The sequence below is a fragment of the Melospiza georgiana genome, chromosome 20, assembly GCF_028018845.1.
Source record: "Melospiza georgiana isolate bMelGeo1 chromosome 20, bMelGeo1.pri, whole genome shotgun sequence".
NCBI lineage: Eukaryota > Metazoa > Chordata > Aves > Passeriformes > Passerellidae > Melospiza > Melospiza georgiana.
The window spans coordinates 8,459,434-8,485,109 of NC_080449.1; the positions used below are offsets into that span (position 1 = coordinate 8,459,434).

General features: G+C 49.5%; 2 protein-coding genes across 4 annotated transcripts in view; one reads left to right on the forward strand and one right to left on the reverse strand.

Moving 5' to 3' along the window:
• The window catches only part of NUP214 (nucleoporin 214), a 39,317-nt gene extending 31,163 nt beyond the window's left edge, over positions 1-8,154 (forward strand). For all 3 annotated transcript variants that reach the window (XM_058038213.1, XM_058038214.1, XM_058038215.1), the window contains exons 32-36: positions 539-688; positions 1,920-2,091; positions 5,322-5,464; positions 6,244-6,268; positions 6,947-8,154. In XM_058038213.1, the coding sequence (XP_057894196.1) occupies positions 539-688; positions 1,920-2,091; positions 5,322-5,464; positions 6,244-6,268; positions 6,947-6,980 (524 nt within the window). In that variant the 3' untranslated portion in view covers positions 6,981-8,154. The remainder of the gene's footprint in view (positions 1-538; positions 689-1,919; positions 2,092-5,321; positions 5,465-6,243; positions 6,269-6,946) is intronic.
• A 4,902-nt stretch (positions 8,155-13,056) lies between these two features.
• Positions 13,057-25,676, reverse strand: FAM78A (family with sequence similarity 78 member A). Its single transcript, XM_058037938.1, has 2 exons — positions 24,747-25,676; positions 13,057-17,409 (listed from the first exon to the last, which is right to left on the reverse strand). Exons 1-2 carry the CDS (start codon positions 25,007-25,009, stop codon positions 16,881-16,883), a joined length of 792 nt encoding a protein of 263 aa, XP_057893921.1. The 5' UTR covers positions 25,010-25,676; the 3' UTR covers positions 13,057-16,880.

A 25,676-nucleotide genomic window follows, 5' to 3' on the forward strand; every position in this document is an offset into this window, starting at 1 on the left:
CAGATGCAAAAACTCCCTGTAGGCTCATGAAGGATGAAGAAAATGAGTTATTTCTCAGTAAGGCTGGACAAGTTTGGCTCCTACTTTAAGGTCCTGTTAGATAATCTTGTGTAGAAATACTGAGCATTGCCAAAACAGCTGAGAACCTTTAATTTGTGGTTTGCTGATATTTGTGTTGTCTGGAGGGACTGATTGTAGCTGCTGGGATTTCTCACTTGAGGAATTGTCTTTTACTGACTGGGGCACAGGATGCATCTAAACAAATCATCCCTCCTGGTAATTTACTGGATTGCAGCAAAAAAGGCTTGTTAGTGGTCTCTCAAACCCAGAATGGATCTTGGTGCAACTACAAAGTCCTGTAGGAATTAGGGAAAACTTGGCTTCTCCCTGTGCTGTTGTCAGTGTGATGTTCATTGTGTGCTTGGGGCTTGTGGAAAGAAAAGTCATTTTCCTTTCTCCTGCTTCAGCTAATGAAGTGCAGTGTAGAATATTGTCTTCTTGAGTATTGGCTGTTTATAAATATTCTTCGTCTCCCCAGATTCTTCGAGCTTATTTGGAAACAGCGGAGCAAAGACTTTTGGCTTTGGCAGCTCCTCCTTTGGAGAGCAGAAGCCTACAGGCACTTTCAGCTCTGGTGGTGGAAGTGTGGCCTCCCAAGGCTTTGGGTTCTCCACTCCAAACAAAGCAGGTACTTTGGGGAGCACCCACTAGGACAGCCCTCACTGTCTGGGAGGTATTTGCTGTTCTGCACTGAGCTGTGCACAGCCTGGACTCGGTGCATGGACAAGAATTGTCTCTGAACAATAAATGAAAAATAATAAATGGCTGAGTGAATGGAGCTTTAACTGGTGGGTCCAAGACTGAATTTTACTCTCTCTTAAGCAGCATCCAGTACACCACTTCCTCAGGTGTTGATTCCAAAAATTCCCATTGCATTTTAAGAGCTGAGAGCTGTGTAATTTAGTTCTGGTCATATGTTCTGTAAAGTTAAGAGTACAGAACATGGAACTGAATACATTTTTCTTATTTTAGATACTTCCTTGGAATATTATCTTACAAGCTTTGCTCTGGGTTTTGTAACCTCTTTTATCCCCATTTCACTACTTCAAATAGTGGAAAAAGGAAAGTGAAAAATGTTAATATACGTTGCTAAAGAGAGTGTTTGCTGACCAAAGCTTCAGCCCCTGGGATAAATGCTCTTAACTTCCTAGAGATAGAGGTAACAAAATATCTGATCTGCATTTAAATAATTCAGGCCTAGCATTTATTTTTTTTCCAGACCTTTTGTGTTTACAGCCAAACAGTATCCATTACCTTGGCATGGACTGGAATTTCACCCTGGGTATTAAAAGGTGCAGTGGTATCCCATCCTCATCCCTGGTCAAATAAAAGAGCAGGTGTCCTTCATGTTCCACAGTGAAACAGGCCAGTAATATCAGCAGATGAACATAGAAAGAAATAATCTGGGTAGAAATCCATTCAGAGCTGCAGGAGGCAGCTAACCCCTGAACAGAAATTGCCAAGAGATAAGTTCTTGGTTCCCTGCAGGCAGTTCCACTGACCTGGCATTTAATCCTTCCATTTTAGTTTCCACCACTTAAACCAGAATTAAATCATACCCTACCTCCTGAATCTTTGCATCCTTGAATCACTTAAAGCCCAAGTTTGCATTACTCTCTGATCTTCAGAGATGGGGGAGACTTGCCACTTGCAGTTTTCTTTCATGCATTCAGGCACTTCTCTTACCCATATCTCTTACAACAAAACACCCTGCAGATTGGAATTAATTCCATAAATTGATGTCCATATGATAGGATGCACACCCCATGACCTACCTGGAAAGCTGCTCTTTGTTTTCTCTCTCTGCCTTATCGTTTATGTGATATTCCTGTCCCCTTTTTTGCCTCTGTTTTGCTCAGGTGGCTTCGGTGCTGCTCCAGTGTTTGGCAGCCCTCCCACTTTTGGGGGATCCCCTGGGTTTGGAGGGGTGCCAGCATTCGGTTCAGCCCCAACCTTTTCAAGCCCTCTGGGCTCAACGGGAGGCAAAGTGTTCGGCGAGGGGACGGCAGCAGCCAGCGCTGGAGGATTTGGGTAAGCCAGGGAAAGCAGCCTGCTTGCATGACAAGGTTCTGCTTGGTTACCTCTGCTTTGACGTGAGGAATATGTTCTGTCATTGGCTGGTAAGCTCAAACTGTCCTTGGTTTGTTTAAAAGACAAAAATATTAAGGTATAAAACTAAAATTTGCACCCCAAAGAATGAGCGTGAGCATTGTAATGCTGGTAAATCCTGTGTTGAATCTTTAGCTTCAGAGATGTCAGCTTGTAACTGTGTGAGGAAATGCAGGGGTATTTTCTCTGTGTGCAAATCTAGGACTACAAACTATGCCTAGCAAAGAAAATAACAATTATTGTTATCTGTTACTCTGTCCAGACACTTTATCATCTGGTTAGATTCGGGCTAGAGATGCTAATGAGAATTCAGGCTGTTCTCTCACCTGTGGGATGAGGCACTTGTAACAGTCTGTGCGCCCAGAGCTCTTCATATTTATCCCTCCCTGATTGTTTTTACCTGTTCCTGTGTCCCCTAAGCCTGTGCTTGGCACCAGAGCAGACAGCACATCATTCCTTGCTTTGTTCAGCAAGTACAAAATTCCAAACCTTGCCAAGCAGCTTCTGCAGGAGGCAGCAAATGCAGTTCTTCAGCATTGTGCTACAGTTACAAGTCAGACTGAACAGAGTCAATTAAAAAGAGAAAAACTTCCAGTGAGGAGAGGAAACAGGATGTCTCCCCAATCTTGGTGTTTATAAATTTCACAAGTGTTTGTCTCTCTGTCTGGTTTCAGGAGGAACTGCCCTTATGTAAGGCTCAGGGGAGCATCCAGAAGTGTGACTTGTTAATTCCTGTGAGGTGTGGGCAGGTACCCCTGAGCTGGGGCAGACTTCAGCCAGGTGCCCCTGCTGTCCAGAATGTGCAGCAGCTTGAGGAGTCCCTTTGGAAAGTGAAAATACAGGCAGCTTAATTAAATCTTAAAAGGAAGATGTGTTTGTAGGGATGACTTAGCTTAAATCAACTGCTGGTTTGTTCAGTTCCATCATCAAGCCACTGTGCTGCAGGATTTTGTACTGAGATTGGATCTGCTTAGTGACAACATGGAGAGCTTAAAGATAAAATGGGATTCAGAACAAGCAGCATGTTGATGGAAAAGAGGGCTTGCATAAGCAGTCTGCAGACTCAAGAAAGATAATTCAGTGACTTCACTTGTGGGAAGCTTTGACAATTTTTTCTCTACTAGAAAGGTAGAGACTCAGTCTGATATTTTCAGAGTTCCCTGATGATGTTGATTTTTTAAAACTTTAAAAGAGTGTGCAAAATTCCCAGGCATCTTTACAAAAATCCAAATCTCACCACAAAATGTTGAGCAATAGTTTAATTCTGTAGCATCTGTGCAGGACTTCCTTTTTGCCTTTCTCTTGAAGTGAAACTTTAAAAATCCCAATTCCAAAGGAGTTACTTGCAAGTACATGGTGTTGTATTAGCTTCCAGTTCCTGAGAATACTCTGCTGACTTAAATACATGTGATTCATACTGCTTCAGTTCTGAAAAATGTGCATCACTCAATAAATTATGGGGCTATCAGAAATAGAAACCACTACACTTCTTCAGAGCCTGCAGTTCCAACTGTTGGTGGGCAAATAATATTTTGCTTTTATAAACTAACCTCAAGTGCATCTCAGTTGTGTTTTGCACAGCAGCTTTACAAAAGACCTGAAAATCTGGGCAAGATAGGTTGATGAAATTGTTACCAGGCAATGACTGCATTTCATGTCTTTTATGTGTCTGGAAAAAAAATCCGTCCATATTAAGCTGTTTCTTACTTAAACTGTGTGCAGCCTTTCCAACAGGCCTGAAGGGAGCTGTTTGAACCACAAGTTTTCTTGTCACTCTTTTCACCTCTTCCTTACACAAGGTAGACAGGATTTGTGTTGTAGCGTGGTCCTGAGAGGATGGAGCACTCTGAAACCTCTTGTTCTGAACACATCACCCAGTCTTGCTTCTTTTTAAAATAAAAAATCTGTTCTGCTTCTCCTGAGAAAAGCACATTTGTGGTTCTGAGAGATGAGAAGGCAGAGCAGGAGCAGAGATGCAGAGTCACTGAAGTGCCCCTGGTGTCTCTGCAGTCTGTGTGGAGGCAGTGTGCACACTTGGCAGTGTCTGGGGCAGCAGAGGTGATGTCCTTTGCCAGGTGAATTGCTTGTCACATTGCTACAAGGGCTGTCTTTTGTCTGCAGAGATAGCTTTTGATGTAGCTCTGTGTTTTGGGTGTTTTCAAGTCTCCTGGATGTGGATGGATGGAGAGGTGGGTTAACGTGCTGTCAGGTTGTGTTTGAAGTGAGAAATGACAGGAGTTTGTGCGAGGCACAGCCCGGTAGAGCTGGCACACTGTGACATGTCCAGCTCTGCTCAGGCTGGGGTTTAGGATTGTTGTGCATTTGCAGAGCTTTAGCAGAGCTTGTCATTTGGAAATCTGCATTTTGCCCAGTTTAAGTTAAATTTGAAGGTCGTTCTTTGAGAACATTTCTTCTAAGGGCAGAGAAACACTGCATGTCATGGTCTCATTAGTGTGTCACACCAAGAGCTTTGTGCTGCCTGGTTGGACAGAGTGGGTGGAGAAAGGCACATTTTCATATATAAAAGTGTTTCTCATTTCAGTCCCCAAAGGCAATTAGGGAAGTGATTAGTTAGAGTTGGTGGGGAGAAGTGCCAGGTTGGTGAAGATCTTCAGGGAAGCACTGGAACCTTGTGTAGTTCAAAATGGGCTGTGGGGAGAAAGGAATTGAGAAATCTGCATATTTCTGGGCAATGGGGAAGGTACCCTCTGAAATTTGAGAGTCTGGGTTCTGTATCTGGGCTCTGGTTTGTGCTCTGACTTTGAGCAGCTCACACCAATTCTGTGTTTGCTGCCCTGTTTGTGAAGCAATGCTGTGCTTTTGGTGAGAACACACAGAGGGGTAAATTAAAATATTCCATTTGTTGGCTGGAGTTGGTATTTCCAAGCCCTTGAAAACATACACTGTGTGTGAGCATGAACATATTTGCCTGGTGTGTGTTTAGAATGGGAGCTGAACAGACCTTGCTATGCACAATATTCTGCCAAAGCAGGAAATCTCTTTCCAAAATGAACAATTATTCATATCAACTGATCCCACCTTTTGATGTATCCTCATTTAAGGAGTGCACTGTTATCATGGGCATGGGGACAAACTTCCAGTGTAAGTGAGATGATGTTTGCAAACTGAGATTTTTCTCTTTAAACCTGCAGGTTTGGTGGTACCAGTAACAACACGGCGTCGTTTGGCACCTTGGCAAACCAGAACACTCCCACCTTTGGCTCCCTGTCCCAGCAGGGCACAGGCTTTGGCACACAGAGCAGTGGATTCTCAGCTTTTGGGACAGGTGGAGGAGGTAGGAGAGGCTAAAATCACCATAACATCCCCATGTCTCTGGTTTTCCCTGGAAATTTGGTGGGAATTCTCAAAAATCTGCCTGGTGCTGTAGGGAAGGCACCATGTCCAGGAGGACAGAGGTGCAGGGTGAGGTACAGCACCTTCTCAGCCTTCAGCTCCTAATTCATGACTGATCTGCTGGCTGCAATGGCAGCCCATCACTACTGCTCTGCACACCTCATCTGTTTACTGCTTTTCACCCCTTTTTGTGGAGTTGCTCTTTCTCCTCCAAGGAAAATACTGAGAAATGAGGAATATTTCTTCAGTACCCACTTGGGTATCTGTGCTGTAAGTGCTTAGTGTTAGAGGAATATGCACTGAAAAACTGAGCTGGAGCACCAACAGCCAAATGTTTTTGTGCTGCAGTTCAGTGGAGCCACAGTGATTCAGGCAGGGCCACGTTCCCTGGTGGCTGCCTGACACCAGGGGCCTGCATTAAGCACAAACCTCAAAAAAGCAGCTCAGGGAGAGAGGAGCAAAGCAGGCACATTGTCTGCAGGGCTGCTAATGAATGACCTGGCTGATGAGCAGTGAAAGCCAAGCTCTCTCAGGAGGCAGGCAAGTCACTTCTCTTGTAGATGGAGATTTGACTTTCATTGTTTGCCCATCGCTTTTTTCCTGGCCTAAGGCAGGAAAGAAATATTTTTCAATCTGTGTGTGGGAGGGGACATTTACTACAAATCCTAAGCATTCGTTTTCCCTTTTACCAACTATTTTTCTATCTTGCTTTTCTTTCAGGGTTTGGTTTTGGATCACCTAACACGTAAGTACCATTTTGTGTCTTAACTCTTCCTTAAAAATAGGAATTGAATCAGAATAAAGAGTGGAATGGTTTACAGGAGCAAACACTCAAAATAGCATTTAAATACTAGCTCTATTCCCATTTTGGTGATGCTGCAGAGGTCCAAGTCCAGGCTCTGGATGTGAGCTTTCCAGAGAGGTTTACCTGTCTCTTAAGAGAAAATTTCCACTTGGATCATGCTCCCTCTCCACCTCTCAGGGACATGATCTCTCTGCTCAAGCTGTGTGTGTGAATCAGGAGTCTGCTCCATTTATCAGGTTGAAACAAGGAATGAGATAAGTTGGTACTTTGGTGGCTGAAGTGAGATGATGATTTACAGTTAAAGGTTAACTCTGTCATCTGCTCTGCCTCTGCCTGGCTGGATCCCTTCCAGCAAGTTTCCTAAACTTTGTTTCCCTGTCAGATGGAGAGAACATGGATCTCTGCAGATGGCAGGCTCTAGAATAAGCACAATTATATCTAGTCAGTGTGTGTTGCTGCAGGCTCAGGTAAAAGAGGCTGGAAATACTTGTGTGTTCTCATAAAAAGCTCCTGGTACTAGGGAGACTGCAGGTTTGATTGAGAGATCTGCTGAATTAATGCTGCCTGAGGGAGGCTCTAGCACTCACTGCTGTGTTTTCTTTTTATCTTGCTCCACAGATCTTCCTCTGGATTTAGTGGATGGAGAAGCTAGGGACATCCTGAACTCTTCCTGTAGCTCCTGCATTCATGAGTCACCCACATGATTGATACCCAACCAGCTTTTCTTCTAAATACGAGTTCTCAGACTTTTTTTTTTTTTTTTTAAGAAAAAGATTTTGCTTATTTTTATGCAATACTTGCTCTTGCTCTATATTAAACTATTTTATCTGGCTTGATGTTTTCTGTGGTGGAAGGGTTTATTATCTCTCTGCATCAGGAGCTGGATGTGTGCTGAGCTCAGCTTTTTCTTGTCCATCTCTTGCCTACCCAAGGGAGAAGCTCCAGTTGGTTCCTGACATAAACCAGCACATTTTTCATTAATAGAATGCCTGATTATCCCAGGCTCTGAAGAAGGGGCTGGGGTTTGCCCTGCTAATTTTAAGTCTAGGATGGGGCACATGCTTATCTCAGTGAAGTGCTGAAACTGAGTCATGTGTGAGCCAGAGGCTTGGTGGAGAAATAGGAAATTATCTGGGAAGAAGCTGGCAGCGTGCAGAGCACGTTCCCATGGCAGTAACATTCAGCAAAGAGGTGGGAAGTAAAAGCTCTCCTATTTTTACCTTTCTGTACATCTTACAGAACTCAAAAATTGGAACTCAGGTTCTGGGGAAAACTTCTGGCCCTGGAAGGAGACACATGACCTCCATCTAGAGCCATTAGTGATTTTGCTTTTTTTGGCTTTGGTTGTTGGATTCTACTGTTGGATACATTTTGTTTTCTAACAGAGATGAGATTTTGGGTTTTTTTCCTGTAACTTTTGGCTTTAGTCAGTTTCATTTGTGAAATTCTCATGTGTTTATACTTGAACATACTAAACAATTTTTTTAAGAATGCCCCAAAGACTTCTGACCAAACACTTTTTGTATTTGATGCATCTGACCTCCATGAAACCTGCAAATGTTGCTCTGTGGATAGCATGTTTGAAATAGCAGCTCCTGTATTAGCAGATTAGATGGGATTTTCTCCTTGGTCCTATTAGGATGTTTTGGGGAGTTCTGCATTTTCTGTTTTCAGCAGAAACATTATATTGTTTCTTTTTTTCTTTTCATATGATATGATGACAGGTGACATTTTCTGGTTTGGTGGACATGTGATCATTTTTGGGAATTGTAAATAATTGGTAACTTCTTGTTTTCATATCCATTATAAACTTATATTTTTCAACAGTTCCTGAAGAAATTGTTATATTTTTTTTCAAATCAGCCTAAAAATATTTTCCTAACTCTGTCCTTGCTAAGGTGTCCTTCCCATCGCTGCACCTGGGAATGATGTTAGGCAGGTTTCCTTTAAAAATGAAGAGATGTGGGCAATGTTTTTAGCTGTGGAGAGGCTTTGTAAGGCCACGGGCTCCAAGGCTGTTCCATAAGCCCTGGATTTCACACCTGGTGTGCTATGGGTGATGTTAGAGGCAGCACTTTTGGGATTTGGGTGGAACCTCCCAGTCCTTTGGGGGAACAGGGAGAGTTCTGGTGATCCAGGGACCACAGCACTGGGACAGAGAGAATACTCCACACTGGCTGGTCTGGAGGTGAAGAAAAGCTGAAGATGGATTGAAGCATGCCCTTCCCAGTGTGCTCTCCTTGACAAGACAACATTTCTTAAGGCCTAGAGGTGACACTGCTGTTGTGCTTTCTTTCCTCTTTATAAATAGCAGCTGGCCCAAACCACTGACCTTAAATTCTTTGCATTAATCTCCCCTCACTGTGGCATGTGACACCTCCTCAGAGGCCATATCAGCTGTGCTCCCCCAGATAGCTCAGAAGCCTCTTGCTATGGAGAAGATTGGCTTGGTAAGAATGTGGTGTTGGCAGGCTGAGCCTTTTAGAGTTTCTCTTTTGGAATGATGGGAGCAGTTGGGGGTGTCCCTGCCCTCTGCTGCTTGGTTCCTGTTTAACTCCTGTCCCTTCAGAACTACCCCAGACCCTGACTGAACATCCCTTTTCTTGCAATTATTCCCAAATCCTGGCTGAAACAGCCCAGCCCCCTGAACTATGTGCCCTTGAGAAAAGCAGGTGCTGCTCCCTGTTTCCATAGCAGCTGCTGGAGGAGCTGAGCAGCTCAGGCTGATCGTGACCAAGAGCCCACAGGAATATGCACAAAACCCAGCAGAGTCTGCTCTGGAAAATCTGCATTTTCATTAGATGACTCAAGGAGTTGGTAAGTGTGTGTGTGTATGTGTGGCAGTGGCTTGGTGGCTGCCAGAGGCTGTCACAGCTGTGTCACATTGCTAAAAGTGGCCTCTGGTGATGGGGAACAAGTCAAGGACCAGCCAGGTTTGGGGTCTCACTCAGTAGTTTGTCCATGCTGGTTAATCCTTGGGTAACCAGCACCTCTCACTCCACTCTTCTGGAGGAGCTTTGCCTTCTGTGCCTTTTTTTTTCCTGAGCAGAAATCTTCCAAGGCTTTTATCAAAGGCAAAATCTTAATTATGTCTAATGAAGGCACACACTTATTTTTCCCCTCCCCTGAGAGCTCAGGGCAGTGGGAAGCCGAGTGCTGGAAGGGCTGTGCTGTGACAGAGCACAGGGCTGGTGTCACTGTGGTGGGCAGAGGGGAGCCTCAGGCACAAAAAGGATCTCCCCAAACCCATGGGGAGACCAAAACAGGGATTTCTGCTTCCTCGAATGATAAAAGAGCAAAAAAAGAAAAAAGCTTTTCTCTGGAAAAATAGGGCCAAACCATAGCTTTGTCACAGAGGTAGAAAAATTAATTGCTTAAATCTCATGTTTGAAGGGCTTTTGCCCTGCCATCCCCTCCCAGCTCAACAACAGCAGGACACCACTGGCATTTGTCTTCTGGTCACCTCCCCACTGTGGCACAGAAGGGCCAAGGGAATGATGTCCTTCCCTTCCCAGACAGAGGGATATGGCCAAGACCACATTTTGAAATACCAAGCCTTACACAGCAAAGCCTTTCAAACATGAGATTTAAGTAATTAATTTTTCTACCTCTGTGACAAAGCTATGGTTTGGCCTTATTTTCCAGACAAAGGTGATGTGTCCCTGACCAAAATCCTGGCAGTGGCAGGAACCAGACCATGGGAGGGAGCTGCTGTGAGGTGTTCAGGCCTGGGGTAAGTCTCACAGAGGTGATGGAGGTTGGGAAGGTGCTGCAGATGCTGGAGCAGGGAGTGAGGCTGGGCAAGGGTGCAGGCAGGTGGTGGCTCCATCTCCTGCCAACAATCAGGGCACTGCTCTCTGCCAGCATTCTGGAGCAGAGCTCCCTTCTCCCCTCAGCTGTGTATGTGCCCAGGCTCAGAGGCTGAAATGACATTTTATTTATCCCTTCTTAGTTTTCATGTGTCCCTGGTGCATTGCTTGCAGCATTGCTTACAAGGAAAAATAATCCTGCATGAGGCTCTGGCATGAGCGAGCCTGGGAGTGCCAGGGCAAGTTGTGTTCCTGGATAAATGTGTGCAGCCCTAGGGGCTGGGCAGAGGCAGCTGTGGCTCACAGGGTCAGCAGTGAGTCCATCCCTGTCCCCCCTCTCATAGCCATGAGGCTCTGGGGTCTGGCAGCCATGGAGAACAGGCACTCAGTGCTTTGCTTTAATTGGCATGGGGGTGTTTGCTCAACGGTTGGGCTCCATGACCTTGGAGGTCCTTTCCAACCTTTGTGCCTCCGTGGCTCTTCCTCTCCCAGGGATGAGCTTGGATGTGAGAACACATCTTCCAGCTCTGCACACCCACACGTGTCCGTGGGCTCAGCTCCCCAGGGGCTCTGTGGTCACTCTCAGCATATTCCTCACCCCATCTGCAGCTCCCAGCAGGTCACAGAGCTCCTCCTCTCCAGTGTGAGTCTGTCCCCTGCTGCAGAGCCAGGATTTCTCCTTTCTGCCCTTATCTCGTGCAGGCTCTGTGCTGCCAGGGCCTGTTTGGGACTCCTGTGTTCCCTGATAGGGGATAAGCTCGAGTGCTGGGGCTGCACTGCTGTGCCCCAGCCTGGGCTGCAGTTCTGCCTCCCCACAGCCCCATCCCAGCAGGGACAGAGGCAGTGAGCCCCCCTGCACCAGTGCTGCACTCAGGGCTCCTCACAGGACCTCTCTGCAGGTGCACAGGTGAGAGGGAAATGTGGGACAACCCCAAAGTCGTGAATCATGGTTGAGTCAGCCCTGGCTCTCCAGTGCTGCTCTCCTGGGTTTGGGGCAACCCCAAAGTCATGAATCGTGGTTGAGTCAGAGCTGGCTCTCCAGTGCTGCTCTCCCATGTTTGGGCTCTTCACAGAATCATGGAATGGTCTGGGGGAGAAGAGACCTTAAAGCCCATCTCAGTCCACCCCCTTCCACACCTCCCGCTATCCCAGATTGCTCCAAGCTCCATCCAGCCTGGCTTTGGACACTTCAGGGATTGGACACCCTGTGCCAGGCCCCCACCACCCTCACAGGGAAATCCTTTTTCCAGGACTCTACAACCAAAAGCTTTGTAGGGACCAATTTACAAAAGCTACTAAAGGTAGCCCTGAGAATCTCAGTGCAGGTTGTTTCAGGAGCTGTTACAATTATGTGGCAATTCCTGGCACTGTATTTTTATTTTATTTTTCATAGGTGCTTCAAGGTTCTTCAGGGCATTGCTAAAAATGTTTTGCTTTAAAACTTGAAAACATGAAGGAATGAAAGGAGTATTTGCAGCTGCTGCACATTAACAGCTTAAGGAGATGTGAGAGAAGAAATAGGGAACAAAACCTGATTTGCATCAGCAGAGGAAAGTCCCTGCAGAGTTTCAAGAAGGAACTGTGGAGGTCAGAGGGTTTCTTCAAATGAAGGAACTGTTGCCTCAGTCTGCTTAAAACTGAGGTCAGAAAATCACAAAACCAAGGGAGAAAACTCGTAGAAAGGCAAAGTTTGAGATGTGCTGCAGTCAAGGATTGGTGTTAGCTGAGGCACCAGAGCAGAGCTCCAGCCTCACCCGGGCTGTGCTGGGCTCAGCAGCTCATGGTCTTCCCTGTGCCCTCCTCATCCCCCACAGGGGCTTTTCCAGCCTCCCTGTGCAGGGAGAAGTGTCCAGGAGCTGTTGGCTTTTCCAGGATCTCACCAAAGCAGCTGTGAGTTGGCTGTGTCCCCTCCCCACCCCTCCCTCCCTCCCTCCAAAACTGGGACATCTAAATTTAACCTGCTATCAACAGATGAGGCTGGAGTGTTTCCACTGTGGCAAGGAATCCCACTCAGAATCTGTCCTCTCCCCTGCTCCAGCTCCATCCCTGCACATTCCTTCCTTTGAGCTGGGAGTTTCCTTCCTCCTCCTCCCCACCTGCACTTGTTTGTGTCACTGCCACAGCACTGATACCCAGCAGGTCTTTGCTCTGCTGCTTTTTTGGAGAAGTTTGGATGCTGCTTTGCCAGCTGAATCAGAGACCAGCAAAACTTCTCACAGACCAAACAAATGTGCCAAGGAGAAAGCTGTGTCTTGCTTGGGCAGAGCCGGTGGGAAGGATGGGAGCCTGCAGTGGGGTCAGGCTGTGGCAGGAGGAGCTGGAGCACGAAGATGCCAGTGGGTTTAAGAGATCAGCAGTGCAGCTGTCCTGGCTGCTTGGCCAAGCACCCCCTGCTCTCCAAAACTCAGCACTTTCCTTTACTGGAAAGCAAACAAAACCTAAATGTGAAAATTTTCGGGGGCCGGCAGGGAATAACGGAGTGAGTACAGGTGGTGTTTGAAAACCACACAGACTGCAGCATCTTCCACCCTCTGCCCTGCCCAGGGCTCTGCGCTGCTGCCTCTCTCCAGATGTGATATTTTCAGTGAACATCTGCCCGGGGTTCTGCTAAATAAGCCAGTGGTGTCAGGAAACCGAAGCGTGCGGAAGTTCAGCGCTGCCTGCACCGACCAGCCCGGCTGCCCCCAATGCACGGCAGGCTGCTGATGAAAAATGCAGGATGTTTGGCTGGTGCTGTTCACCAGAAACCTCCTGGCTCTGTCTGCTGCAGCCCAAGAGCTGACACAGAGAGAGAATTGATGGTAAATAGGATATTTATCGCTGCCTCCAAACGTGAGCGCAGAGCTATTTGTTTAAAAACAGCCACCGCCCAAACGACTCCAGGCAGACGCGTTTGAAAATTTCACTTTATTTCTCTGTTATAAAAGCAGGGTTTTGTAGTTTACATCTCTGTAAGTGTCCAGACTCGGTACATCTTGGTTTTGTTTTCACAGTATCTCTGCAAGACCAAGGACGATTCTTATTGCTGCGCCGGGAGCCAGGGCAGGAGGGCCGGCGGTGCCTCGCCTTTTCCCCGGGCTGGAGCCAGCCTGGCGCCGGCTCCACAGGTCTCTACCCCTCCCCAAGGCTGCTGAGGGTCTGTGCTGGCTCCCCGAGGGGCTGCCCCTCTCCTCCCATGCTCATCTCGGTGTCAAGGGCAGGGAAGGAGAACCACGAGGTCCCTGACCCACTCGGTGCCTTGGCCGCGCTCAGCAGCCCCTGGGGGCAGGTGAGGGTCTGGGCCAGGGCTGCTGCCCACCCTGGAGCACCACAGGGCTGTGACAGGATGGCCAGGCTGCACTCTGAGCCCCTCTGGGGGTTTGGGTCTATAAAGAGCTGAGAGCATCACTGCTGGGAAGGGTGAGGCACAGACACGCTCACGTTCACCCGTGTGCGCCGTGTCGGTGCCCCAACACCTGCCCAGGGTATCCTTTGTGTATTCCTGGTTCTGCCAAAAGCTGCCAGAGAAGGAGCTTGATTCACCTCTGCTCATTTGCCACTCTGCCATGGCTCCCCAGACATTGAAGTCCCCACTGGAACCCTGTCAGTCAATCCCTGTTGTAACCACCAGCCTTGGCAACAGCGGTGTCTCAGAGCCCCTGTTACTTCCAGCCATCCTTCCTGTTATAGACAATCTGTCCCCGTCAGTTTTGTAATGAAGCAGCATTGGAAAAACATCACTTTTAATCACAATGCATGAAATCTCCAAAGAGGCAGCATCACTCTCTCTGCCGTGTCTGGGGATGCAGATGGAGGTGAGGGGGCACGTTTCGACCTAGGCACGGGATAAAGGCATTCTTTGGGAAGGGAGAAGTCCATGCAAAGCCGACCCCAGAGTGAAATCTGAATTTTGTGTTTACTGCTCAGCTGGGTCCGTTCAGTGCAACAGGACAAATTAGCCAGGAGGTTACTATCAAATTGCATGGATGTATCCAGTCCACCAGGGAGAGGGAATAGGAGGAACCAGATTTGCTTAATGCACTGGGAGACTAAGTCCAACACAAAGCTAAGTGGAAAAGGACGTAGGTGTTCCCTGAATGTGGTTTTTGGTGACTGAGAAGAAATCTTTCCTTGGAATTTCTTTGTGCAGCTAATTAAGACAACTGGGTCCGATTCCTTCGACCCAGGCTGACATCAGTGAGAACTCTAAGTACTCAGCACCTGGAGACAAAGTGAATACCAGACACAAATCCCCCTTCTGCTCCCACCCGTGGGACTCAGCAGCAGCCAAGATGCATGAGAGCATGATCAGCTATTCACCCACAGCTCACAGTTTGTCCTCTTCTGCATGTATTGCCTCGGAGAAGATACAGACAAGTCCCAAAGGGCTGTGCCAGTGGAGCTATAGTTGGATGTGAATCCAGGTAAGAAAACGGAGTTTAATACAGAGAGTGACTGTGCAAGTCCAAGTCTCCCTAACTTCATCCCTTATAGTCCCAAAGCCGAGACTGAGGCACCCTTTGGCTTGTGGATTTGGGGTTGATCCAGTCCAGTCGTTTCCAAGCTGGAATTCCCACCTCGGAGCTCTGCCCGTGGAAAGGAGCAGCTCCATGGCTGAGCATCTCTGAAAGCCAGTGGATGAGGAGGGTGGGCTCCCCTGCAGGCAGGGGAATGGCTGCAGAGCCCCAGGATCCTTGTTTGCTGGTTTGAGGCTGTCCTGGTGGGGGACACAACTCCTGGGTGTGCATTGCCCAGGCAGGGGTTGGTGTTGAACCTGTCGCCAGAGGAGGTGGTGTGGCTGTGGAGAAGTGAGGAAGGAGAATTTCTTGCTGGTAAGGTCCTGTGTGGAAGATGGGGGTAGGAATAGCAGCTGATTGGTGCCTCTCCATGGGGAGAGCCTTTTGAGCAGCGTGTGTGGGGTTGTGAGACCTGTTCAGACCAGCTCGGCAGGGCCAGGCTTGTACCTGGCACGCAGAACTCTCCTCAGTCCCAGCTCTTGAGGCAAGTTGTTAATAGGAGGAAGAAATATTTTCTGGGGGAAGGAGCTGCAGAGGGAAGCGATCTGCCTGAGGCCACGTGCTGGAGCAGGGCAGATCCTCCACTCCCCATCCTGTGCCCTGGCCTCCAGATGCCACCTCTACCACAGAACTTCCTCTGCCTTCACACCCCTCCCTCCCATTCAAAGGGCTCTTGTGCCTCATCCTCCTCTGCAGAGGAGCATCTGGTTATCTCAGCAGCCATCTGGTCCTTATTAAAAGCTACAGGTTTCACCTCCTCCTCCAAATGCTCCTTCCTCACTGAGGATCCACACCCAGGGCTCAGGTGATGCCCTGCCTGCACCTTCTTGTGTGTTTCCCTTTGCTACAGTGGATGTTTGTGCCATGACAGACAGGGACAGTGTCATGGCCCTGCCTGTACCTCCTTCCTGACAGCCAGGTAGATCATGAGGTCATTGGGAAGAAAATGATCTGTGAATCCCAATGTGACTGGTTAGCACAGAAGGAAGAGTTTTCCTCAGCTGTTGCTGTGTTTGCCGGGAGTGGGTCCCTGTTATTTTCAGACGTGGCTGCTCCTGAACTACAGATCATGCTGGGTAAGATCTGCCCTCTCTGACACCTGTGTGTCTCCAGTGGCTTCAGAAGGATCCTTGGGACACCCCACTCTTTGTACAGCTCCATAACTGGGATTTCTCAGCAAACGGGGCCACAGAGCTTCACCCGACAGCAGCAGGCACGCCAGCTCTTATCCACGAGAAGGTGAGGCTGTGGGCTAGCTGGGAGAACATCTGTGTGTCCTAAAGACAAATGTCCCAGTGGGACATCCCCCCCTTGACTGGTGTTGACTCCCAGGGCCACAATTCCAGCTGTGAGGTGATTGATTCCCTGTGGGACTGCTAAGGGAGGCTGAGACCACCATGGGTGATGAGCAGCACGAGGAGCTTCCGCGGCCTCCTGCAATCAGGGAGAGGTGGCCTGGGAGCTCCCCTCGAGAGCCATCCGACAGCAGGGTTGTTATTTGCATTGCTTTGAAACTGAGATGATTTCCGTGCTTCCTTGTTCCAGGTTTTAAAAAGAGGAAGATTTTCTTGCTTCTTCCAATTTCATGCCCTTTGTATCCATCAGCCCATGCCACGCTGACAGCCTATTCCTTGTTCCAAAACTTTTTCTCCAGAATTCTGTAGAAAGGACATTCTGCCTGGTGGTGGTTTTGTTGGTTTTTTTTTTTTTTCAAACATAGCTTTAAGGCAAAAGTTTGGCAATGCAAAGCAAAGTCTACATAAGGCCGCATGACTTGGATTTGCAACTCAGAACCTTACAGCTTAAAAAAAAATACCTTATCTTAAATAGTCAACTTTTTGCCCCAGGAACTTGTTTCATTCTCAACCAAAAAGGAAAAAAAAAATTCTTAAAATCCCAAATAAAATGTTCATATTGTTCTGGGCAGTTCTGGACAAGCTAATGAGACTGAAGTTCAAACGGGAACTAAAGTAGGGAAGAAAAAATAAAAGCTATAGGGTAGACATCAGTGTTAGTTTCTTCCCTTAGGAATCCAGTGATGAGACAGACCCAGTCCAAGGTCTCCTCTTGAGCTTTAGCACAGTGAAATCCGTCCCAATGGGAGAAGGTAGAATGGTTGCATTTGTTGAATGAATAAAAAGTGCATTTAGGTTTTGCTCAGATTATAGGTGTGTATCCTAATACCTAAGTGATTGTTTTGCTTCGGGTTTGTTTTCTCCCTCTCGCTGCCGGGACGCCAGGCGTGCATTATCGATGCTTTGGGGGTATCACCACGAGGGGTGGTCCATCCTTTGGCCTCCACATGAGTACCTGAGCATCATTGGCATTGGGTTTGACAAGGGCACTGGGTGGTATTGGCTCATTCTTGCTGAGGACCTGGGGCTGCTCTTGGGCAGAGGGCTCCTGCAGCTTGGCACGCTGCCCCAGGGGCCTGCTGGGGTTCACCTCGATGCCCAGCCTCATGCGCCATTTGATAGTCTGCAGGGTCACCATCTCGTTGGTGGCCGTGTTGGTGGCCACCAGCCAGGTGGTGAAGCTCTGATCGCGGTGGATGCTGGTGAGCTTGGCCACGTTGCTGTCGCTGACGGGCACGGCCCACGTCACGCTGGGGTAGAAGTTGTCGTTCATGCTGATGTTGAACTTGGACTCCTTCTTGGTGGGACCCACGATGGTGCAGGTTTCTGTGGTGTTCCCATACCAGGGATAGTTCACTCCGTCTGAGTCACTGATGGCCTGGATTTTACCGTCCAGGAGATCTGGAAGCTCCCAGCTTGACCTGCCATAATCGACAGCAAATGATGGATAATTAATTAATTAATTAGTTTAGAAACGTGCTGGATTTTAGAAAGGAGAAGGAAGAGCTGTGGATGCATTCCCTCTCTGGAATCTGTGCCCTTTGTGCCATCCCTGCCATTAGAAGCATCCTTCTCATCAGGCCTGCTCTCAATCCGTTCATCCCCTGAATTTCTCTCTGGATGAGCCACTGTCCCTCCCTGCTGTCTGCCTGGCTCTGGAAGTGTAACCCATCCTCCTGCAGCCCTTGGAAGGAGCCAGCCCGAGGGCTGCACTGCAGGCTCTGGGCTGGGGATGGTGTTACAGTAATCAGAGAGCCCCAGGTGGAGCTGCTTGTAGAGCTGCCCGCGCTGCTCACCTGCGAGAGGGACACAAAGGTCAGTGCTGCTAGCAGGAACGTGAGGGAAAACACTCCCCTGTCACCTTGTGCTGCTTGGTGCACAGCTTGGAGTGGGTTTTTTCATTAGCTTCCAATTTAATTTTTAAGATTAGATTTGCCAATAGAGGCAAACTGCTGTAAATGTCTCAGAAGAAGGGTTGGATGTTCGCTCTGAGACAGCACGGCCACAGATCACTTGCTCGGTGCACAGCAGCTGTTTTAAGGACAATCTTTTAAAAACCAGGCTGGCAGAGGTGCCTCTCATGCACCTTCTCCTTCCTGCTCATGAATCAGCACTCCTCATCACCCAGGGATGGTGTCCCAGCAGTGAAGGTGGCAGAAGGGACTGGGTGGCAGCAGCAGTGGTGTTTGCACCTGACCCTGCCATAGCACTGGCTGTGCTCCAGTTCCCCAAGCCTTGTGGCTCCCTGCTGCAGGCTGGGACATGGGAAATGATTTATCTTGGAGAGACACAGAGGGGACGCCCTGAGGCTCCTCAGGGTCAGGGTGACTGTCCAAGCCTTTCATAAGTCTGGTGCTGCAGCTTAAAATAGCCCCTTGATTGCAGAGGAGCCTGTGGCTGGGGGTACTGGTCGGCCTGGCTGGCTCTTGCACGGCTCTGGGATGGCTGCTCTGGCCAGGGAGATGTCACTGTCTCACAAGGCTGTTTTGACTGTTAATTAGTTAACGACCGTGAAGTGCCTCCATGTTTGTACCCGCTGGATCGTTCAGCACTTAGCTGTGTCTGGCTCTGGCTAGAGGATACCACGGGGGATTTCAAGGTCTCATTTATCTATTTTTTCATGCCGGGGTCCTGGCAAACACCTCCCCACGGGAGATGAAGTGTGAGCAGGAGGTGGGGTGCCCTGGGGGCTGCAGGATGCTGGGAGCAGCAGGAGCAGGGGATGCTCTGAGCAGCAGGGGCTGCAGGGATGCTGTGAGCCGCAGCAGCAGGGGCTGCAGGGATGCTCTGAGCCGCAGGAGCAGGGGTTATGCAAGCACAACATCTCCCTACTCAGATTTACAGGCTGCTGTCAGCTACAGCACCGCAGCTGCAGCAATGCCTTCCTCCCGCGCTCGTCGCCAGCAGGCAGAGGGAGTCCTTTCCCTGGAAGAAAATTTTTAGTGAAGGCAGCCAAAAGGAGATCCCTGAGCAGTCCTGCCAGGACCCTTGTGCACTGCAGAGATGTTTATGTGCTCTGCAAACCGGAGTCATCCTGGCTCACCACCCCTCGTGCCCTTCAGGCAGAGCTGAGCAGGGGAAGGCTCAGGGATGGCCCAAGGAAGGCTCAGGATGGCCCAGGGATGGCCCAAGGAAGGCTCAGGGATGGCCCAGGGATGGCTGAGGGAAGGCCCAGGGGATGCTGAGTGACCCAGCCCTCGCTGGTGGAGGAGTGGAGGTCCTGCTCTGCAGCCCCCACCCCTCCCTGCTGCAGAGCCCAGCTCCGAAACCCCATCTGGGCGCTCTTCTCTCCCTGTCACCTGCTGGTTTAGGATTACTTTCCATTCAGACAGGGGCTGGTGCTCAGCTTGGCTGTCACCCAGGGCTGAGACGTGGCAGAGGTTGACGCTGAGGTGACAGTGTGGTGCAGCCACAGCATCTCTGCAGGTACCCAGGTGCCAAACCAGGAGCTGAGATGCCCCAGAGGATGAGAACCCTCCTGAGCTGCTCCAGCCTGCTCAGATCAGAGCTGCTGGCTGGATGGCAGGAGAACCTGACAGAGAATGCTCAGTAAATGCAGCTCCTCTGAGATCTGCTTGTCCCCATCTTCATTCCCAGGTCAGGACGGAATTGCAGGAGCTTCTGGGGATTTGCCCAGGATTTAAACAAGAGCACGAGGGTGGAGCTGTCAGGGCCTGAGCAGGATGGTGCCTGCAGAGCCTGCAGCATCCCAGGGCAAAGCTGAGCGTGGCTGGGCTCAGGGTGGCCCAGGAGGACACCCAGCTTGAGCAAAGGCGTGGGCAGGAATAGGGAAGGAGACACCAGCCTGTGCTTCTTCAGAGAGCACACTGTGCCTAATTCGAGCCAGTGTGGTTAACCCCAGGGTTTCAAAACCATCATGCTTCATCTGCTCTGCTTGGAACAAGCAGAAAAACGAGGCCTCATGATGATCCCATGACTGGAGCAGAGCAGAGGCTGCCTGGTGGCTGCTGCTGGTGACTGTCCCTCTCCTGATGCTCCAGCAAAGCCCCTGTGCCAGCCAGGCTGGCAGCCTCTGCTTGCAGAGCGTGTCCATGCTGAACAATATGCCAACAACTGGATGATTTTGGAAAGAATGCTGTGGAATGATCTCTGGCTGCATCAGCATCTTTCTGTGGTAGTGTCGAGCCAAGGAGAGACCAGAAAGTGCCCAGTAAACACTTTGCTGACAATAGCAGGAAGGAGGCATGAAAAGCAACCAAGCTATCTGGTTTCGTGGGTTCACTGATCAGCTCCAGGATCAGAAGGTTCTGCCTCACAACACTGACAGGCCTGTTTCTGCCTCTTCTGAAACCTTCAGAGCCAGTGTGGGCACCACCAGAGCCTGGAGCTGCCAAGAAACCTCTCCAACAAATGTCTTCTTGCTACCAGAAGGAACTTTGAGCTATTTCTTGTGGTACAAGCAGAGCCCTGCTGCTGACAGCCAAGCAGCTTTATGTAGGTTTTGGCTTCCCATTTCTCATTCAGACACTTTTTTCCTCTTCTGTCACACAGAACAAATCCTCCTGAGCTCCAGATGTCTGTCCCACAGCACCCAGCAGGGCAGGGACAGCAAAGCCAGCCCTGGGCATCCAGCAGTGGGGAACATGCAGGTAACCTCTCCAGACAGGCACCAGGCACTGCTGCAACCTCAGCTCTAATTGCCTAAAGCCAGCTCCTAATTAGTCACAGGCCAGATGGACTTGCACAACCTTCTGCTTTCCAGCACCTTCCTCTCCAAGCTCCCTAAATAAGAGCAGCCCCTGTGGGGCACAGCCCCTGCCTGGTGGAGGGAGCAGGACCATGTACTGGAACTCTGTCTCAGGATTTCACATCCTGCTCCTGCCTCCCTCCACCACTGCCCTGCACTGGGGACTCACTGACAGAAAGAAAACCTGATAGCCAGAGCTGCTTAATTTTAAATTCTCCTTTACAGTGCCTCTCTCACCTTTTCCAGCATGGCAGGCAAGTCAGGGCAGGGTTAGAGTGAAGGACAGGAAGGAAATTGAAGATGTTGCTGGGCTGCTGTGGTCCCTCTTCCTCCCACCCTCCAGCTGTGTGTTCCTGCCCCATCTCCTGAACCAGCAGCAGTGTCTGGGGCTGGGTCAGGGAGTGGAACTAGCACAAAACTGGCATTAGGAAAAGGGGAACAATTGCTGCTGGTTTAGGGCAGCAAACTCAGGGGACAACCCATGGAACTGGGCTAAGGTGGGTGAGATCCAGGGGCCACTGCAGGGCAGCAAAGCCTTGTCCTCTGAATCCCTGGAGGAGTAAATTCCCACAGGGAACTGACCTCCCTTCACTTTCTTTGGAAAAGATGCCCTTGTGGTGTTTTTGATCGTGTCCTCCCTCCTGGGGACTGGGGGTTCATTCTCTTGGCAATTTGAGTTCATTATGTCCCTGCTGCAGGGCATGGAAGATTTAATCTCACCAGGGAGAGATGCCTGGGAAGATGGAGTGATGATGTGAGGATGCAAGCGCCCCATCAGGTCTTCCAGGGGGAGAAACATCCACAGGAAAACTTCTCCAGATTCCTGGCTGATCCAATTCCAACTCCAATTCATTTATCTCTCTCTTTTGCATATCTCCATCTGCACAGCTTCTTGCACATCTCCATGGAGATGAAGGAGGCTGGATAATGCCATTCCAGCAGGGCCCAGAGCTGGCACAGGTTCCACCAGGTGCAGGAACCAGCACCCAGCCCAGCAGATGCCAGCAGGGACCTGGTCCAGCTGCTCCTGCTCAGGTCACAGCTCTGGCCTGATGCTGCTGCCTCCCTGTGCACAGCAGATCCTTCCCTAAGGACCAGGGTGAAATCCTGCATTTTGGGGAGGAACAGCAACACCGACCGTGGGTGCACAGAGAGGGGTCACAGAGCACATCCCCATCCCCGTGCTGAGGGTTTTCATGTTCCCTGCAGCATCTCCTGACTCACGTGTAAAGCAATGCCAGCACTTAATGTGTTAGCTGAGCTCTAATTCTCTCCCTTTAAATTTAAAAATGCTGCATTTAGCCCCCAAATTGTCAGTGCCACTTTAAACGTGCGTGTCTAAATTATCCCCTCTGTACTCCCATCCCTATAGCAGCATTATGCACAGCTCCATCTGCTCCAGTATTTCTCAGCTGTTTCCATCCTCAGTGTAATGGCCAGCTTATGCACAGCTAACAACTTCCCAGCAGAGAAGTGCAAAATTAATCCAGAGCCTGCTGTAAGTATTGGTGCTGCGGTTGGATGAGTGATTTTTGATTATTTGGGGGTTTTTGTTTGCCAGTCACCACAGGGGTTAAACACATGGATGTGGCAGTGGCCTCTGCCTGCCATGGAGGGTTGGGGCTGTGCTGGCATCAATCGATGCAGCTCTGTGGAGGTCAGAGGGATTACATCGAGTTTCACCAGCCAAAGCCTTGGCCCATCCTCTCTCCCAGGTTTGTGTCCTCTCTCTCTCTGTAATGGTCTTCCAACCCATGTTTCAATGGCATTGAAGAGGCCTTTCCTCCTCAATGCCTTTATTTATAGCCTTCAGATGGCAATGAGTCTATAGAAAGAGAGTGCAGGAACAGACAAATTCCTGCTTGTGTTTGGGTAACTTTTTTTTTTTTTTTAATCAGTTAAATGTCAGTGAACCTCCTAGGGAAACATCTTTGTTTCCATTATTTTCTAGCTAAAAGCTCTCATACATAGCTGCAGTGTTTAATTCTACCAGTTTACAGCAGCACCTACTACTCCTTTTTTTTTTTTTTTTTTTCCTTTTCTTTTTTGTCCCAAAACATTCCAGCAAGGGCAGGCTGTACCAAATCCTCATTTTAAGCACAGGGAAACTCAGGTGCAGGGAAACAAAAGGCCACACTGAGGTTTGCAGCACTGGCAGCATCACTCTGTGCCCAGTCCCCTCTATTTCAGTGCATCTGAGCTGTATTTATACAAAGTGGACTTTTCTATTTTCCCTTTGCAGCTGGTGGCTAAAGACAGGATTCCTAAATGAGCCTGAGAATTACACATGCAAATCCCAAAGGCCTGCAATTGGGAACATCTGAGCAACAAATTGTCCTTGCTAAAGATGCTCTTGGAGCCAAGAAAGCCTACAGATTTCAGGCCTGCTGTAAATACTTCTAAAATCACAATCAGCCTGCACTGCTGCTGTTTGCCAGGTACCAGTTTGCCTCTCAGTAAACTTTCTGCTTGAGCAGAGAGGGGACATGGGGACAGGAGGGGGGGCAGATTGTCACCTGGGGCTGCTCCTCCTTCCCTGGGGTCCCTGAGAGGGAAGGGAAGGGAAGGGAAGGGAAGGGAAGGGAAGGGAAGGGAAGGGAAGGGAAGGGAAGGGAAGGGAAGGGAAGGGAAGGGAAGGGAAGGGAAGGGAAGGGAAGGGAAGGGAAGGGAAGGGAAGGGAAGGGAAGGGAAGGGAAGGGAAGGGAAGGGAAGGGAAGGGAAGGGAAGGGAAGGGAAGGGAAGGGAAGGGAAGCTGTGCGTGCAGATGTTGAGGCTGTCAGGAAGGTGCTGCATTCACTCATTCCTGCTCTCCCTCTCCCCCAGCTCTCCTCATTCAGGGATTTTTTAAGCTGCCCAGACTGACCCTCAGGGGCTGAGCCAGCATCTCCCTGGCTCTGGGCAGAGCAGGGAGAGGATTCCCAGACCTGACCTTCCCGTCCTTCCTCCCTCAGCCCCAGAGCCTGGGCAGCATCAGCAGCTCCAGCCACTGACCCGTCTGCCAGCACGGTCAGGCTCTGTCCCCCTGGCTGGACAGACACATTTCTGCTGCACCAGGAGGCTGCACCTGTGCTGCCCAGCACTGTGGGTTGCAGAACTGCTGCTCTGTGCAGGCATTTGGGGATCAGGTGCTGGGGCTGATTGAGCTGCGGGCCAAAGCCTGCAACGTCTGGAGAACAAGCTGGTGGGGGACTGGGGGGAGATGACTTCTCTTGGCAGGGAGGTGACATTCTGATTTGACTCATTCCTGCCTCACTATGACTGTCTGACCAGTACCACGGGGATTCCTGGCGTGCAAGCAGCCCCTGATTCCTCCCACCTCACATTTACACCCCTATATTCCCTTTCACATCCCCCGCGAGGGAGGGTAACGTGAAATCCGCACCCTGCTCCAAGGTGATGTGGATGGTTTAACTACCAAGGAGTTAAACCCAGCTTGTGATTCCCGTGGGCTGCCTGCTGCTGTGGGCAAAGCAAGCAGGATTCCTCCTGTGACGCTCAGCGTGCTCCCAGAGCTGGTGGGCTCCGAGCTGCCAGCCACAGCTCACTGCAGCAGCAGCAGCACAGAGCACTCCGGGGACGGCTCCGTGCCACAAGTGTCAGCCCTGGGCTCGCCCTGGGGCTCCTCAGTGGGCACCTTTGGGATGGGGACGGATGCAGGCAAGAGGAGCTGGGGGTCAGGAGAGCCACTGGTGTCACACACCCATCAAAGCAGGGCTGCTCCCGGGGTTTCAGGATCTCCTGTGCAGCCCAAGAGCTGTTGTGGAAGGGCTTTGCTTTTGGGTTCCTACCAGAACAAGTGGGGTTTGGTTGGGGTTTGGGCGAATTCCCACTCGAGGAGAAGAGCACCCACTGCTTTGAAAGGGCAGGGACAAGCTCTCCTGTATTTTAAACACACGCCAAAGTCCTGTTAAGTTTCGGAGGGGCTGGGTTTTTAAACGTGGATTATAAAAATTACAATTTTTGGCTTAACCCACTATTTCCCAAGCAGGCCACGGCCCTGCCTCTCTCCCCCTTCCCACCCGCACGCGCCCTGCCCTCGGCAATACTCACATCCCCTGGTCCCCGTAGTGGTTGTAGAACTCCATGTGGCTGCAAGCCTGGATCCAGCCCACGATCCAGGTCTCCTTCTTGGGGAGAGGGGGCACCAACACCTGGGCAGAGGCTCGGAAGTGAGGGGTGCGGTAGCGCAGCACCACGCTGGAGGACTCGTCAATGCTGGTGGGAACGGGATCGATGGAGGCTTTCACTTCAACCACTGAAATGCTCTCCCGGAAAACTTTGGATTTGCAGCTAATGCTCTGAATACAGCCCATGGCATACCCCGAGTACAGCCTGACGCAGCTCCTAGGGTACTCCAGCAATCCTGGGGAATATTAGGCATTGAAATTGTCTGGTGCTAGATCAATTACAGATCTTCTTGGTTTGTAATTTCAAAACTGATATCCATAGGATAGAAAATTCATCATGTAAAGCCTTAATTCGAATATCTGTCTTACAAGTACTGCTTCTATTTTTGAGGTTAGCTGCGCTTCAGAAGCAAAAGGGCCTTTAAAATTTTTTCCCCCTTTTAATGACCCATTAAATCTCTTGCTTAAACAGTCTTTGGGTTAAAAAAAAGTCTCTCGAGTTCAATAAATAAAGGTGGTGCTCTTAGCTGATATATTTAGTCCTTCCTTTGCTCAGATGCAGTCTGTCATTCACCATCAAACATAGGACTAGCCGGTATTTCCCTTTATTCTTTGGATGAAAAGCAGAATGTTGATAGACACATCTATATAAATAATGAAATAGTTTTTAGCCCCAGCTTGTCACAACCGGTGTGGATTTCCACTTCCTGACTTGCAGTTGTTCATAACTTCCTTTCGCACAAAATTACAATAATAACAGAAAGAAACGACGGCTGGAAAATGCAAAAAGTCGCCAAATCTCCGATTCTGGAGGCTCCTCCGCCAGCGCTGTCTGGGCTTTGGGGATTAATTT

What these genes read in the sequence shown, in the direction of transcription:
- FAM78A (XM_058037938.1), bottom strand. Translation starts at nt 25,009, where the DNA reads ATGGGCTGTATTCAGAGCATTAGCTGCAAATCCAAAGTTTTCCGGGAG. An exon ending in CACTACGGGGACCAGGGGAT is followed by an intron (nt 17,410 to 24,746) that starts GTGAGTATTGCC and finishes CGATTATGGCAG; the next exon opens with GTCAAGCTGGGAGCTTCCAG.